The following is a 15,038-nucleotide window of genomic DNA, read 5'->3' as shown; positions in this document are numbered from 1 at the left end:
TTAACTGCAGTTGCCTGTTTTACATATGACTTGAGTCTTCGTTCCTTAATACATTAAGAAATTTTTGATCACCCTATGCTACCTATAAAAAGAGGAAAATACATATTTTTTCAGATATAAATTTTTTAAATTTTGCAGAACCACTTTTATTTATGTTAATATATAGATGCTTCTGATAAAAGCTCTTCACATACATGCATAGCTATATATGTGTGTATATATAGAGAGACAAAAGAATCAGCACACATTCATTAAATACCCAGGTTTCTCTTACAAAGGCTTATCCAAAATACAGCTGAGTAACAAGGCCTGGCAGTGACACACCCCATCCTGCTGCCTCCTGTTTTTCCCAGCTTTCCTGACCTCCCAGTTTGCAGAATCTTATTTGATATGGAAGAATGCAGCTCAGACTGTTCATATGGGAACAGCATCCTGTAAATTTGCAAGACAGGCAGGCAAGAGCAATGCCAATCAAGATTAATACCGCCTTTCTATAAAACCAGAAAGAACAGTCCTACCTGTCACTGGAATGTTGCGGAGCCAAAGAAAGGCAAGCTCGCAGAGGCCAAAAGCTCCGCAAATAGAAAGCTGTGACATTACATGTCCTTTGCCATTTGCTCTGCTGCCCCTGCCAGGCTCAGCGTGAAGCTGCCAGACTTTGCAAAGAAGCTTTGGAGAGAAGCTGGCAAAAGAGCAGCTGCCATTTTCTACTCAGAGGCAAGTCCCTTGCCTTCTCTACTTCTCTTTCGACACCGTTTACTTGTTAGTTTTTAAACTGAAATCCTTTCCCATAATGACCTATAACCCTTCCAGCAGGATAACACACTGTGCACTGGACCAAGGAAAATAAGCTTGGATACAGGGAAAAAACTGACCTTTTTCTTTAAAAAAAGATCCTTTCTTCTAGTTTGCAAAATTTGCTGCAGCTCCTTTACTTCCTGATTCCAGGCAGCCTGGAAACGGAAACACTGAAGTGTGGGGAGAGGCTAAACTTTCAGAGTTTCCAACCCCAGGCAAGTTGAAAACAGGAATCATGCATATATGCTGGCAGGAGAAAGGGAATAAACTCTGCCAAATAATTGCTAAGGCTGATGAGTCACTACAGCAAACTCAACAAGGGAGGGCCATAATTCTTCTGAACCATTTACTACTACAGCTCCTGTCCTGATTTTCTAGTTGCTGTCATGAAAGCTAAGCAAAATACATAAATTATTATTATAAAATGCTAAGATCAAATTAGCTGCCAACAACCTAATTTTCTTTCAACCATACACAACATTAATGATGCAAGATCACTCCTTGAAAATGGCCAGCAGCCTACAGCTCCTAGCAAATGGCTAAAATTACAGGTTTACTGAAACGTGGAGGCAGATGTAATTAGCAAAAGCCTTTCTTTCCTACCCGCCACCTAAAATTGGATGGTATATCACTTTTTTCCTAGGCCCTTGTCAATCCTTTTGATGTCCAAGACAGGATTACCCCCACCCCCCGACATAATCAGACTTCCCACTACCTTCGATACTGCTGTACTGCAGAGACAACACTATCAATGTGTGGCTGCACATCTTTGGAGAACCGTAGTAGTTCCTTAAGCTGAGCCTTCAGCCTCTCAACCTTGGAGTCTTCGGCAGCCAGAGCTGCTCTCGTTGCCTTAATCATAAAAATAACAGATACACATTATGTAGCGTCCGGCACGTGCAATGAAGAAGATAACACTGTCTCTTAAGGTATTCACAAGTCCCCTTTCTGCTGCCTTTTTTTTGTGTTTGTAAGGATTACGGACTTTGCTAAAGCAGAAAACATTCTCAGGAAGAGTTTTGTTCCTGCAGGCGCTCTCTCCTCTCTGCACACTGCCCAGACTCTGCAGTGGGAAACACAGCGATGCACAAACAGACCCACTTTCAGTTCACCGATTGCAGTATGTAAGCTGAGATGCATTTTTGGAGCAGTCTTAACTGCATCTGTTTGCATGGACAGATCTTTCTCAAAGACTCACATATACAGAATGCTAATTCTAGGGTGATGCAGGTAAACCGAAACAATTAAAAAAACATGCAAATGTAGCTGGATTGAACCAGTCTGCATTTTGTGGATCTTTTTTGCATACACTTTTCCCCACTGAGCCTGCTGAGTTCTAGGCATAAAAATAGCAATGAAAGGTATTTTGATAAGAGATAATAAAGGCAAAACTAGCCCTCAAGGGGAAATGAGTAATAAAGAAACTTATCTACTTTATATGTGACAAACATTTTGCACTGATTTTTGCAACAGACTGATTTTGGTGTAAATGCTGGATTACTATATGCTGGGACTTCCTAGGAATGAATATGTGTCTTGTTAGTGAAGGAATACAGGTACCCAGCTTACACAGATGAAGGATATAACAGAGACGGTCTTACTAAATACGCCAGAAATATGTGTATTTGTTTGTGTGTGTGTGTATGTATGTATTTGTATACACAGTGATGCATTATTATTCCTGCTTCTTTTTAAGTAGAGTGAATTGTGGTGTTTGCTCCGTATTGTGGTCTTTTTGCATTTGGTCTCCTTGAACTCAAGACACAAATTCCAACACATCCTCGAATCTTGCTCTCTCTGTGCAGAGTGAGATAAGGTTAGAATAGTTGATTCTATTGTTGCTATTCACATTTTCCTCTGTTTTATACACACTCACACTCTTCTCTTACCACCTTTAACCAATGGGACAGGCACCTGTTGGATGTAGCTATGCATGTTCAATATATGACTGCTGGTTTTAGGCATACAAAGGGTAACAACTCACATTGCATTTTTTCCACAGAGTTACAAACTCGTCTTCATTCTTTTCCCCTTCCCCAGGGTCCAGGCCACTTTCTAGTCTGTGTAGATCTTTTTTCAGCTCCTGGACTTCTGCTTCTAATTGTCTGGCTTGGGACTCATAGGCACTTTCTGTCTGTTGGATCTTGAGCAATCTCTCCTCCTCCTCACTACTCAGCAGCCTCAACTTCTCCAAGGTCTTTCTTAGCTCTTCGAGTTCATCCTTCATTATCTCAGCTCCGAGTGGGGAGGTATTCTGAATCACGTTTGCACACTGACTTTCAAGGTGCTTCAGTTTCTTTCCATACATCTTAAAGTCTTTGGTAATTTCCTGCAGAAAGAAGTTAAGTAAAGATTAGCTACAGGAATGGGAAGTTGGGGAAAAAGGTGAAAGCAGTAGCAAAATAAGACCACCTCTCCTGGTTATACATATACCCTTCTTCACTCCTTACTTCAAAGTACGTCTTTTTTCAAGTGACCAGAAGCCAGTGTTGTTTGTTTGACTGCCTTCTGAGTAATACTATCTGCCACAAATCTGAACATTTTGCCTTGATTTTCAGAAATGTTTGTCACCTGAGGTCCCTGACAAAGAAAACAGGAGCTGCAGGCAGTAAGAAATAATAATAATAATCAGATCTCCAAGAGATTTAATGTTGAACAGTTTAAGCAGTGGCATCAAAATACTGGATACTGTTCTCAAAACTGGTATTTTTATCACCAGCTCTAAACTCTCAACACCTTGAGCCTTCATACTCTATTTGGATCATGTTTACTAAATATCATTAATTTAAACAAGTTCAAAGGTCAGGATTCGCAAAGAATCACAGAACCTCAAGAGATCAGGCTTTAAGAAAAACAAAGCGGACCAGCCTGTTACTCATGCTACACACAGGAGAACACTATGTACTAACAGTTTTAGGACCTGATACAACTGTTCTTCCCTGTCCCATTACAATCACCACCTTAATTTGTTTGTGTAATTCTTAAGTACACCCTTTTGTGGTTTGAGAAACATATCTAGGCATGGAGAACACACAATCCTGGCTCCTTGTCAGAATTATATCGCTTAAGGACCTTCAGTGCCTTTAACTTGTGCTCTGCTGAAGACTTGGTTGCTTCTCCAATGCAGCTGTTTAATTTTTCTGTCGCACCATTCAGCCACGTTCGCAACTGTTTGACATGAATGCTGTACTCCTCATGCTCCTTGGTTATCTTTGCAAGCAGTTTCACTCTTCTCTGTAACAAGAGACATCAGAAGCCGTGAGGACAGTGCTTATCTGGCTCTTTTTCCTTTACACTGTAACCCAGAATTTATGAACACGAGTCCCTTTCCATGAGCCCTGACAGCAGTTCACCTCAAGAAACAGGACACGGAAGGACATAAAAGCTTGTCCCCATCTGGATTGTGCTGCAGGCTCTCAATGACCAGTCTCCAAGGAGACAAACTGCAAGGTCCTCTCAGGTGAATTTCTAGCCTCCCCTTTCCAAAACTTCCCATTCTCTCATGAGAGACACAAAACTGTTTCTAGTTTTGACTTTGGGAGACAAGCACTTATGTTCCTCACACTGGTTAAAAAGAAAGATGAGCACACAACAGATTGAATTTGCCTGTCAAAATGAGAGTAAGAGAGACTGTGCTAGGGGCATGCAAATTATTTCCAAGTGTTCATTACTTCAATTTGCAGTACAGAAAGTGACTGTCAACTTCTAGATATCCTTAAAAATCATATAGCCCAGGAACTTTCATACTTATTCAATCAGCAGATCACAAACTATCCTGTGGTGGTAGTGCAGACCCTGGAAGCAAATCTAAGCCTATGGGAAGCAGGCTTCATTTTCCAGGTTACTGTGTCTGTACCCCATAACCAACAATCCATGACCCCACAAGGGCCTGCATGTCATGAGTTGCTCCCCACTGATTTGGTCTGACAACCCCCACCGCAACGCAGAGTCACATTTGCTCTGATTATCCTTGTTTATCAGTGGAGGTTTAGACCTTCCTAAGGGAAATTTTACACAAATCCTGAGGAATCCTGGTATTGTTGTTTCACTAATATAATATCCAACCTAAGTATTCTTTTCTACAAAATCAGACTGAGTTTTTCTTGCCCTTCAACAGTTGACATGGAGCGCAACTGAGGTACACTATAGTTGCACTAGAAAAAAAAATCCTTTTGCAATCCATTGCAAATCCTTGCATCCATGCAATCCTTGCATCCAAGACTGCAACACCCTCAAAAGGTTTTGCAGTCTCATACAACAGGCTGAGTTTAATTTTGCGTAATATGGGGCACATCCTGTGCCTCTGAGCAGCTCATGATGCCAGCTGTCCTCCACAGAGAGCAGCAGGGTGGTAGCTGCAATGGTGGGCAGAGTTTCAAAGTCCCCTCTGCATTTCCCTTGTCTCTGTGAGGCTCTGGGCATGTCCCCACACTGGTGAACCTGCCTGAGGTGGCAGTGTGCCATCACCGTCCTGTCAGCCTTTCTCCAGCCATGTCAGCAGAAGGGTGGCATGAGCATCAGTCATCGTGGGATCTCCATTGTGATGTGGGGTGCTGCTCCCTGTGGGACTTTGCCCATCACTTTTGGGACAGGTTATGCCCATGGTGCAGTACAAAGCTACCACTATCCAGTCTGTGTTTTTCACACAGCCTCTGCAATCTCTGCTGACTTGTGCAAATCAAGAGTGCCTCTCCTAACGTTAGTTGACTTGCTTTGGGACAAAAGAGGGACAGCTAAGGGACAACTACTTCCCACAGAGGATGAAATGCCGCCCACTTATTAGGGCAGGACACCTAACCTATGCAAACACGGTTTTGGATGAGACCAAAAAGTGAAATTACGACTGCAGATGTCTGTGGCCAAGGTGTATCCAGTAGCACACCTCACTTGTTTGCTAAAACCCCTTGCCTCGATTCTCAAATCTGCAGAGGTGTGTACAGGTTAAACGGTTCTCACCTTGACCTCGAGTTAGGGACTTGAAGAATGCAATCTCACAGCAGTGTAAATGGGCCAAAGATCCAAGTGAAACAAGTCACCTCAAGCTTATTGATTCCAGGGAATTAGGCTAACTTGTTGCACTGACGGAAGTTCCAAAGGGAGCAAGTCAGAATAATAAAGTGGAGCTATTATTAAGCTCCTTATGCTAATATATGGAGAGTTAAAAAGGAAGTTGAAATGATGCACCCCTGGCCAGGCTATTCAGCCGAAACAAAGGAGTGCAAAGTTTGGATACTGCTGCTTGTCTGTGAGGATGAGGAAGAGAAGCCATGGATCCGGACATGCTGTGCTAGCTGTCAAACAAAAGGCTTACAAAGAGCTGGCTGAGCCCCCCAAAGAGGTTAGGGAGGGAAACCTTCTAATGATGGAAAATATGGTATCGCTTGCTTCTGTTAGGTTAGCTGTACAGGGAGGATGGCAGTGTTAAAACCCGTCTACATGTGCTCTTGGTTAATGTGAGGAGGCTCTAGGCAAGGACACAGCCCTGGAAAGAGTGAGAGCACCAACAGGAAACCCATGGGTTGGTGATGGGCTGCAGGGGAAGAGATGTGTCTGGGGAGGACGTGCCCAGCCCTGAGGACTCATGGGGGTGGAGGAGGCACGGGAAACCCTCTCCCCTGAGCTCCCCTGACAGTCAGCAATGAGCCTCCTCTGGAAGGCAACCTAGAGCACATAAAGGAAGTTCCTGCTTTAAATCCCTCTGTGGCACCTCAAGTACAGTCCAGAAAGCTCCTGTAGCCCTTCTTGGTGCTTTTAGGTGCTCTGGGGTACATGAAGGTTGGCATTACAAATATCTAGGTTTCAGTTAACAGAAACAACATGGACTGAAATTCATTTGATGTCCTCAGACATATTTGATATATTTGACTGAAAATTAACATACTGTATATTATAACTTTTCTTACCATCTTCAGTCATCACTTATGCTAAAACCCAAAACCATCTGTCTCTGCATGTTATTTTACTAGGGAAAGCACATAGGAAATGTCTGCCACATCTAAAAATATCCCTGTCAATGTAATTAAAAGAAAATTATGAGCTTTTAAAATTTAGGAGTGATAAGGACACATGTTAGAACTAAGACAGAAAAAAAAATTCCACCACTTGCTCGTACCAGAGCAGCAATGTCACAGACAACCCATTTAAGAAACACTGTCCAAGAGCTTGCCTTCTGATAGAGCGGGACAACTGCACAGGATCTAAAAATGCTCTTCAAACACAAGTGTGATCTACAAAGGCCAGGGAGCCTCCTCTGGCAGCAGCTCGGGCACACAGCTGGCATCCGCGCGGCACACGCAGCCCGGGCTCTCACCACGCGGGGGCCGGAGCAACCCCCTTACAACTCCGGCATCTCTCATTCATTCCTCCCTCCCGCTGGAAGAGGTGGCAGGGTTTCTCTAATGAGTGTTTCACTTTCCAACATGACTCCCAAGGTGCCTGTAACCTTGGCATTAGCTAATGAACTCTGCATTTACTTTGGCTGCAAAATTCAAGGCTTCCCAACTTCCTCCTTTGTTCCATAACTCCTGAAAGAGGGATTTCTTAGCTGCATTCTCTCACTCCATCCTTCTATGAAATGTGGTATTTGTAACCAACTCCAAAGAAGAGCTTTTACTAGTGCCTCAGTTGGCTGGATACATAAAGACATATTTTATCTAAGTACTATGAGCCACTTCCTGATCTCATTTACACCAGCATGTATCCAAGTCAGTTACAGAAATTACACTATGTAAAACAGTCTCAGAGAGGTCACATTCTGGCTTTGGGTATTCAAATGATTTGTTTGAAAGAACTGCCTTATTAAAATAGCTAATGGTTATCACCTGCTCCAAAGCCAAAGACAAATCTTGGTTAGAAGGAAGTGAACAAGAATTTTAAACAGCAATCTAGATAGACAACATTTGAATTCCCAGGAACCTTCTTATTCATAAATCCAGTTGCCTTGTAATGATGAGATCTACCTTTAAAAATAATCAACACTGAGCTGCAAGTCTGTTGGTGGCTTTACAGCCTCTCTGCAGCAGCTGCAGTTACAGAATTTCCAAATAGGCTCAGTTTTTTGGAAAGACTTATTAGCAGCAGTTTTATCTTTAAGGGTAAAAAATGTCTGAATTTCATGCTCACAAAAGATGCCAGCTTTGGTGTTTTTTCCTTGTTTTGGAGTTTGGGTGGGGTGGGGCTTTCTTAAAGTATCTGTAAGAGCAAGCAGAGCAATGGCATGAGCATCCCCATGCTGTTGTTCTTCCAGTGTCACCTAAAGTTAACTGTGTACAACAGCACTCAGGGAGGGAGAGCATACATCACTGTCAGGCTCCAGCTCTGGAGTTCTGGGCTAGGGTGTAAGTGTGGGAACAAATAGAAGGTAACATTATGACAGAGGTAGATAGCAGAGCCAACGTAACGAAAATTATTTGTATTTGCACCAGGTAATCCAAGCCTATGTGAGACAAAAACTGTATTTTAATCTCTAAATGCTTGGGATAGAAGTGTCTATATAAATTTCAAATATCTCTTTGAGTATTTCTGTTGATATAGGCTTGAAAGAAACTGAATTCTTCTGCCTGCCTGCAGATGACTGTCCCTCGGCCATGCTACATGCTCCAATCCTGTCTCTACCTGAGTTTTAGAAGGGAAGTTCTGAGACTTATCTGAAATCTTTACTCAGGAATAGGGTAAAGGGTAAAGGAAATCACTGGCACTGAAAGATGAACTAGGATGTCTTACACCAGCCTATTTAACAACTGTTCAAGCTGGAAGATTAGCATTAGGCAAGGATTAGTATCTGCAAGTAGTGAACATCTTCCAGATACTGGAACTGGCTGTTTGAGCTCAGTGTTGGGCCACAGCTGATTCCCAGTCTCTGTGTTTCCCAGTTCTGCAGGCAGGGGTGCAGCTCTGAATCTGGACTAATGCTGCTTCCTCCAACAAGGGTGAACACATGTAATATTCCCTAGCCACAGGAATTGGTACTCTGCTTCTGGTTATACAAGGATCACTAACATGCTGAAAGATGAGGAACAATTCAAACATTATACAAAGGTGGCCTAAAGCAATATTCACTGGGTCACGGCAAGCAGCTTGCAGTTACTTTACAACAATATAAATATGAAGTGCGGTGTAAGAGCATTCCAATTAACAGCTTATATTGGGACATGACAATGGTTGCAAAGAGTCCACTGCCTGAAATAACTGGGTTTCTCAGCTCTGTTTCTTTTTGCAGCCCTGCCAGGTAAGCCCCATCGCTCAAGAAGCAGATAGCAAACAATTCTGTATGTTGGTGAAATCTGAACACCTCCCACTCTTTATAGGTGTACCTGAGCTTCTTGCTCGATTTCTTGATATTCCACCCTCATTCTCTTCTGAACATTATCATCAACGCTGGGGTCACCTATCCTGCTGAACAAGGATGCAGCTTCCTCTAGCAGCCTTTCCAGCAGGACTGACTGATTTAAGACATCATTCAGCAGAACCTGAGCATGGTTCAGCTGCCACTGCTTCTCCTTCAAGCCAAGCTGCAACTCAATGTCAGGCTCCAAGGTCACCCTCATGTTGTGAATCCACGCGTAAAACTCATCTTGGGCTTTCAGGTACTCACTCCAGTGCAGCCAGACCCATTCAATACGGCTGTTGGGGAGAGCAAGAGAGACGAGTTAGATGAAATTATGATGGGAGCAGTGGATACCGGCAAGCTCAAAAGGCCTTCAAAGCAAAGGACAAGCTTCTCAGCAATTTTAAGCTGCTCTGACTTCAGAGGGTCCAGATTCACTTCCCAGGTCCTCCCTGCTCTGGGGAGGAAATGTCCTGTACAAGGTCCCTGTGCCTGGCCAAACTCATCACTCAAGACCATGAGATGGGCTGTCTGTAAAGGCAGAGAGCACGGAGGTCCCACCAACCCTCTCCCCATGCGCAGTCCTCCACATGCTCATGAGACTGGGATTAGCAGCAGAGAAAGGCACGACATACTTCACAAAAGCACCATGTGAGACAACTGCCTCGACACACCAAACAGCAGTGTCATGCAGAGAGTGCATTTGTCTTACCTGTGGCAGTGCGTAATGTATATGGCTGTCTCTTCCCACAAGGCTTTAATGTCTTTCAGCTTAGATAGTACCTCATGCTTCTTATCCTCACTGATGATGCGAAGAGCAGCATCTGCCTTCACAAGAATCAAATCCATTTTGGAGCTGCCTTCTGGTTCCAGTGCACGTATTTTCTATGAAACAAACAAATGAGATTGAAAACATGAAGAGAAAGCATGCATAGTTGTTGCCAATTAAACTTTGTTTTTACCCAGGAATCATGAAGTCCCTGCTGCAAAGTTTCTCCTGAACAGAAAATATGAACTTCAGATTTGTTTATTATTAAACATCCTAAAGAACTGAACTGAAAACCGTGTAGCAATTGAAAAACATTTTAAGTTAGTTACAAAAACCAGATCACCTTCTCTCAAATATGTGTCTGTGTTTCCATTGCAGTTATAAAGTTAAAGCACTGTGTTCCCACATTCCAGTTGTTCTCCCCCACCTGCCAGAGTGTAGAGGTGATCTCCACAGGATACACTGCAATGTCTCAATTTTAAGCCCTACTAAAGAAATCATGAAGCATATAAAAAGGCTTCCTACTGCAAATAAAAGTTGGCTCAGAACACAAGCCAAGAGAAATTAACTAGTGGAATTTTCTGCCTGCTACCAACTTTTGCTTTGACCCTAAACTGCTGAGCTATGAATTGGTGAAAATGTGTATCTCACACAAATTGGAATGCCAGGAACAGAAAGTTAAGCCATCTAATTTTAAGTATACTCTCTTCCTCTACCCAGAGATGGAAAATCAGCATAACTTCTTTAAAATGTAAGAGATTAATTATGTCTTGATTTGGATGCCAGCTATCAGCATCACTTTATCCAAATTTCTGACACCATCGGATTAGCTTTTCTTGCTGTTCTTCCACAAACTCCTGGCAAACTGCAGGCTCTCAAATTTGAAGGAAAAGGCTTCTAGAATGAAAACCCTGAGAGGTTTAAAATCAGTTTTTGGAAAGATTAGGCCCACGGGATTTGCTCAAAAAAATGACGTCAGTTAGAGCAAAGGTGAGACAAAAATCACAGGCCTTTGGATTTCCAGTCTCACGTTCTGGGAAAAGATTGTTCTTTTGGCATGTATGCAGCACATCTGCATGTGATGTACAAACAGGTGTTTGGATGAACTATTGACTATGAAAAGTGCGATTAAAAGAATCCAGGAAAAGCAGCGCAAAAGGTAGAGCAGAGAAAGAGAATAAAAGCCATAGCTGTCACCCAACAGAAAAAAATTAAGAGTAAAGCTGTATTCTGAGCCTGACAATTTTCCAGCAAGTGAAAGTAAAAAACGGCCAGAGAGAAAGCAGTGGCTCTACATGCATTTTTCTTTTTCAAGTCTGTTTTTTAAATGATTGCTACCTTTGGCTGGATTTTCATTAACAAATTAACAGAAAATAAACAACAGGAAGGAAGCATGAAAAAAAAGCAAGCCAGATGCAAAAAAAGGAACTGAAAAATGATCACTGGATATGAAAACACCCAACAGGTGAAGCAGCGAGCACATCACAAGGAGACATGAGCTAGACAGGGAACCAAGCCCAGAAAGGAGGCAGGATAAAGGATGCACGAGGTGGATAAGGTACACACAGGAAGAGAGAACAGACACTTGTTATTCTTTGGAATGATGAATTTCCAAAGTCCGAATTGAAAAATTCTTCTAACATGACTTCGTGTATGTTATAGACCTCCTCCAAAGTCCACAGAAATCAACAACGTTCAGTACAGGCCATATTAAATCATCATAAATCTCTAAACCATACATCTTGTTATCTCTGCCAAGAATGCACCTGCTTTGCCAAACTACCACTCTCCCTACTCAAGTTCCTGTGTTTTTTACACATTTTTTGAGACTGTACATATCAGTTTCCCAGACAAAAGGAAAGTGTGAAAATAATGTAAGGGCAGAAATACATCCCTGGAGCAAGAGGAGATACTTCGGATTTTCATGACTGACGTGCTAATCTAGCCATCATCCATCACTCCATGAACAGTCTCTGTATTCTGCCAGATGCAAGATCCAGCCTCCAATGATCCACAGTTAAGGAAAAAGGCTGAAGGCATCGCTGTACCATCATGTAAACTACCTCATCCTCCATTTAAACCTGCAATGTTTGTTTTTTGGGTTTTTTTGAGGCAGAAGAGGCAGTCCAAACATGATTAGAAACATAAAAAGAATGAATTTTGGGTAAATAATGATGGGAAAGATTCAGCTATTTCATTTAAAAAATAGTCTAGTTGGAATTAGAGGTAATACAAGTATAAAAATACTTCCAATGTTAATCACAGAAATGCCACCACTCCCTCTAATCATGAACAGTAGAGATGGGCCAAACAGGAGTGTTTCATTCTCTGAGATTACAAGAACAAGATAACATCTAATGAAACTGAAGTTAATGAACATGAAATTACAATAAAAAAGGAGGCACAATCTGCAATGGGATCTCCGTGAGAAGAGTTATATGAGAGATTAAGAACAGAAAAGAATGAAAACTTTTATCTTTTCATTAGACAGATTATCAAGAGAAGCTGTAAACCTTCTTGTCATCGGGGTTTACAGAACAGAACAAGGGGATTACTCTAGAACAGCCCATTACTAGGACACTGCAATCTTTCTGTATCAGTGCCAGAGTCCTGGAGGAGACATAACATTAATGTGATCTGATCCTCTCATACTACATGCTGGACTTCTGCAAATGGCTATCTGGTTATTTCAAGCAGTGACCCGATTGTTTCAGGTTTGACCATACTCATAGGGAAGTGTAAACATTTTAACCTGCCAAACCTGTTGCTGGCTTTCCAAATCAACCTGAAAAGCTTGGAAGCCTGTGACATAAAATTGCCATCCTCTTTTTCTACAATGTCTGTAAACAATCTGCAGATGGAAAAATGAGAATGGATACTGATATAAACCCATCCACACAGGACCAATATCCCAGCAAGCAGGGGTAGCTGATAGTTTCCTAACAGAAAACTCCAGAGCTCACAGCAATAACTTCTGTTAACAATGGCAGCAGTGACAGTCACCTCTGAACTGGTACATCACTTTTCCCTTACCTCAGTCTCTCTCAGTCTGGCTTCTAGGGCAGATCGAGGTCCCTTGGTGTTGTCATTGATCCTCAGTCTCTCTTGGATGGCCTTCATCCAGGCTTCTGCATTCTCCACACTGCTGTCAAATTCATCCTGTAGCTGCTGAGTCATTGCATTTGAAGAAGCTGAAAGGATAAAAAACAGGGAAGTGAGTAGATTTTGGTTAAGATCTGGACAGGAATGAATCCAAAGCAATCTAAAGGAGCACGAGAGAAAAGCCAATGATGTGGCTTTCCTTTTTAATGATAATATCAAAAAATGCAGCAATATCGCGATTCGGTCAAGCACAGAGAACACATTCACGCTGCTGCTTTCCCGAATGAAAGTATACCAGGAAACAAAAAGAAGGTGGGGAACTGTGGGAGGCTCCATTACAGTAAACAGATTTAATTCAAAGTTTTCAAATGAGATTAATCTGGTGTTTGTGCTGTATTACAGATTGGCTACAACAATCACAAACACTTTCTGTCTCTTCCCAGAGCTCAGGCAGCACAAAATGCTCTCTATGCCCTTCCCAAGCACTTCAGCACATGATTAAGTTAGGGGTATATAAACCCTTTAAAGCTGGTGAGATCAGGATCAGGTTCCTAGGCCTTCAGTTAACTTGTTCTGCTGAGACCATGGAGAAATCATCTGAAGGCACATGCAGCAAGTGTGGGATATACAGACACAATGGGAATTGGCCAGCAGCTGCCAAGACAAACCACTCATGAGCCGTCAAACGGCAATATCAACAGTGATGGATTTCTCCTTTTGACACCTTTTCTATTCCATGCCAGGCTCCAAGCTTTTCATTTTCCCCTCCCTCTCTCTTGTTGTCGCTTCCCAGTCAGCAGGCGGGTATGATGGCTGGTTGCCCTGTTGATGTGCCCTTATGTCTTCTCTGTTCAGAGCACAAGCTCTCTGCTGCCCAAATGGCCTCCTTTGTGTCTGTACAACAGGGCAGAGCCATCCTGCACTTGCCCTCAGCCACTGCCCTGCTCAACTGGACTAATAAGGATGAACCACAACAAAAGGCCATGTAGGTCAGCTCCACTGAAGTGAACAGAGCGATAGCCATTGACATTAAATGGTTTTGAACCACATCCTACAGCCACTGCCAGCCAAGCAGTCGCTGTCTCTTGTAAATTAAAATATTCTTCCTCTTTGTTATTCATCACTGAAATACTTTTGCAGCACAAAGTTTGAGGCTTAATTACTGAACCCAAGTTTGTGGCACAGAATTCAGTCCCATAGCAGATCCCTCAGTTTCCATGAGAAGATTAGTGTTTTACAGAAGAAAGTGCTTGGTGCAAGAGGCAGAGCATGGCTTTGGTGAGGCTGGACCAGTGGTGTTCTGGAGCCACTCTAACTTTCAGCAGCTTATTCTTTACATGGGAGAGTCATCCTGCTCCTGCCCACTGGCAAAAAGCTCCCCACCATTCTGCTGAGGTTCTTGCACAAAGTAAAATGATTTGTGCTATATTAGATGTCCTCCCTACTACCTCACAATGAATTTTCTTGCACTTTAGACCAGAGCAAACAAGACATCAGTGTTGGCCACGCTGATGTCCAGCAACAGAAACAGCCTAAATTGTTGCTTCCCAGCCTTCAGCAGGGTTTATGCTCAACAGGTCCCAGACCAGAGGGATAGAACTGCGCCCACAGAGCAGCTCCCGCCCTCCCTGCGGGGATCAGTGGAGCAGAGGACAGGTCAGACCTCCCTGCGCAGACCAGAGGAGCTGCATTTGCACAGAAAAGGGAATTCCTCCCTAAATGTGAGATGCCAGACCAGACAGAATCCAAAGCTGTAAGTCTCAGAGCTAGAGGGCAGTTTTAAAAAGTATGACCTCCCTTGGAAAAGATTAAAGAACAGGATGTACTGGATTTAGTAAGAGTTGTGTAGCATGGAACAGCTACTCCCTCTCTCAAGTATAAAAAATATGACAGAATATATAATTAAAGCTAAAATCATAGACTTATATCACAAGAGCCCTAGGGATGAAGCCAGCTAAAGGAGTAATGTTATTTTCAGGGGATTGCAAGATAGCTGTGTCCTTCTCCAATTATGACTGGTCCAGAACTGGCATTTCTGAACTA

At 42.7% G+C, this 15,038-nt stretch overlaps 1 protein-coding gene across 8 annotated transcripts in view; it reads right to left on the bottom strand.

Moving 5' to 3' along the window:
- SYNE3 (spectrin repeat containing nuclear envelope family member 3) overlaps window positions 1-15,038 on the bottom strand; it is a 77,552-nt gene that overhangs the window by 29,668 nt on the left and 32,846 nt on the right. For all 8 annotated transcript variants that reach the window (XR_010472789.1, XM_065063564.1, XM_065063565.1 and 5 more), the window contains exons 2-7: window positions 12,927-13,084; window positions 9,837-10,009; window positions 9,111-9,420; window positions 3,871-4,032; window positions 2,783-3,127; window positions 1,514-1,650 (exon numbers count right to left, since the gene is read on the bottom strand). Coding sequence is in view for 7 of the 8 variants with exons in the window: in XM_065063562.1 (XP_064919634.1) it covers window positions 1,514-1,650; window positions 2,783-3,127; window positions 3,871-4,032; window positions 9,111-9,420; window positions 9,837-10,009; window positions 12,927-13,084 (1,285 nt within the window). In the remaining variant the exon portion in view is untranslated. The remainder of the gene's footprint in view (window positions 1-1,513; window positions 1,651-2,782; window positions 3,128-3,870; window positions 4,033-9,110; window positions 9,421-9,836; window positions 10,010-12,926; window positions 13,085-15,038) is intronic.

Source organism: Columba livia, chromosome 5 (assembly GCF_036013475.1).
Source record: "Columba livia isolate bColLiv1 breed racing homer chromosome 5, bColLiv1.pat.W.v2, whole genome shotgun sequence".
NCBI classification, from domain to species: Eukaryota; Metazoa; Chordata; class Aves; order Columbiformes; family Columbidae; genus Columba; species Columba livia.
This window is presented reverse-complemented; position numbering and strand designations above follow the sequence as displayed.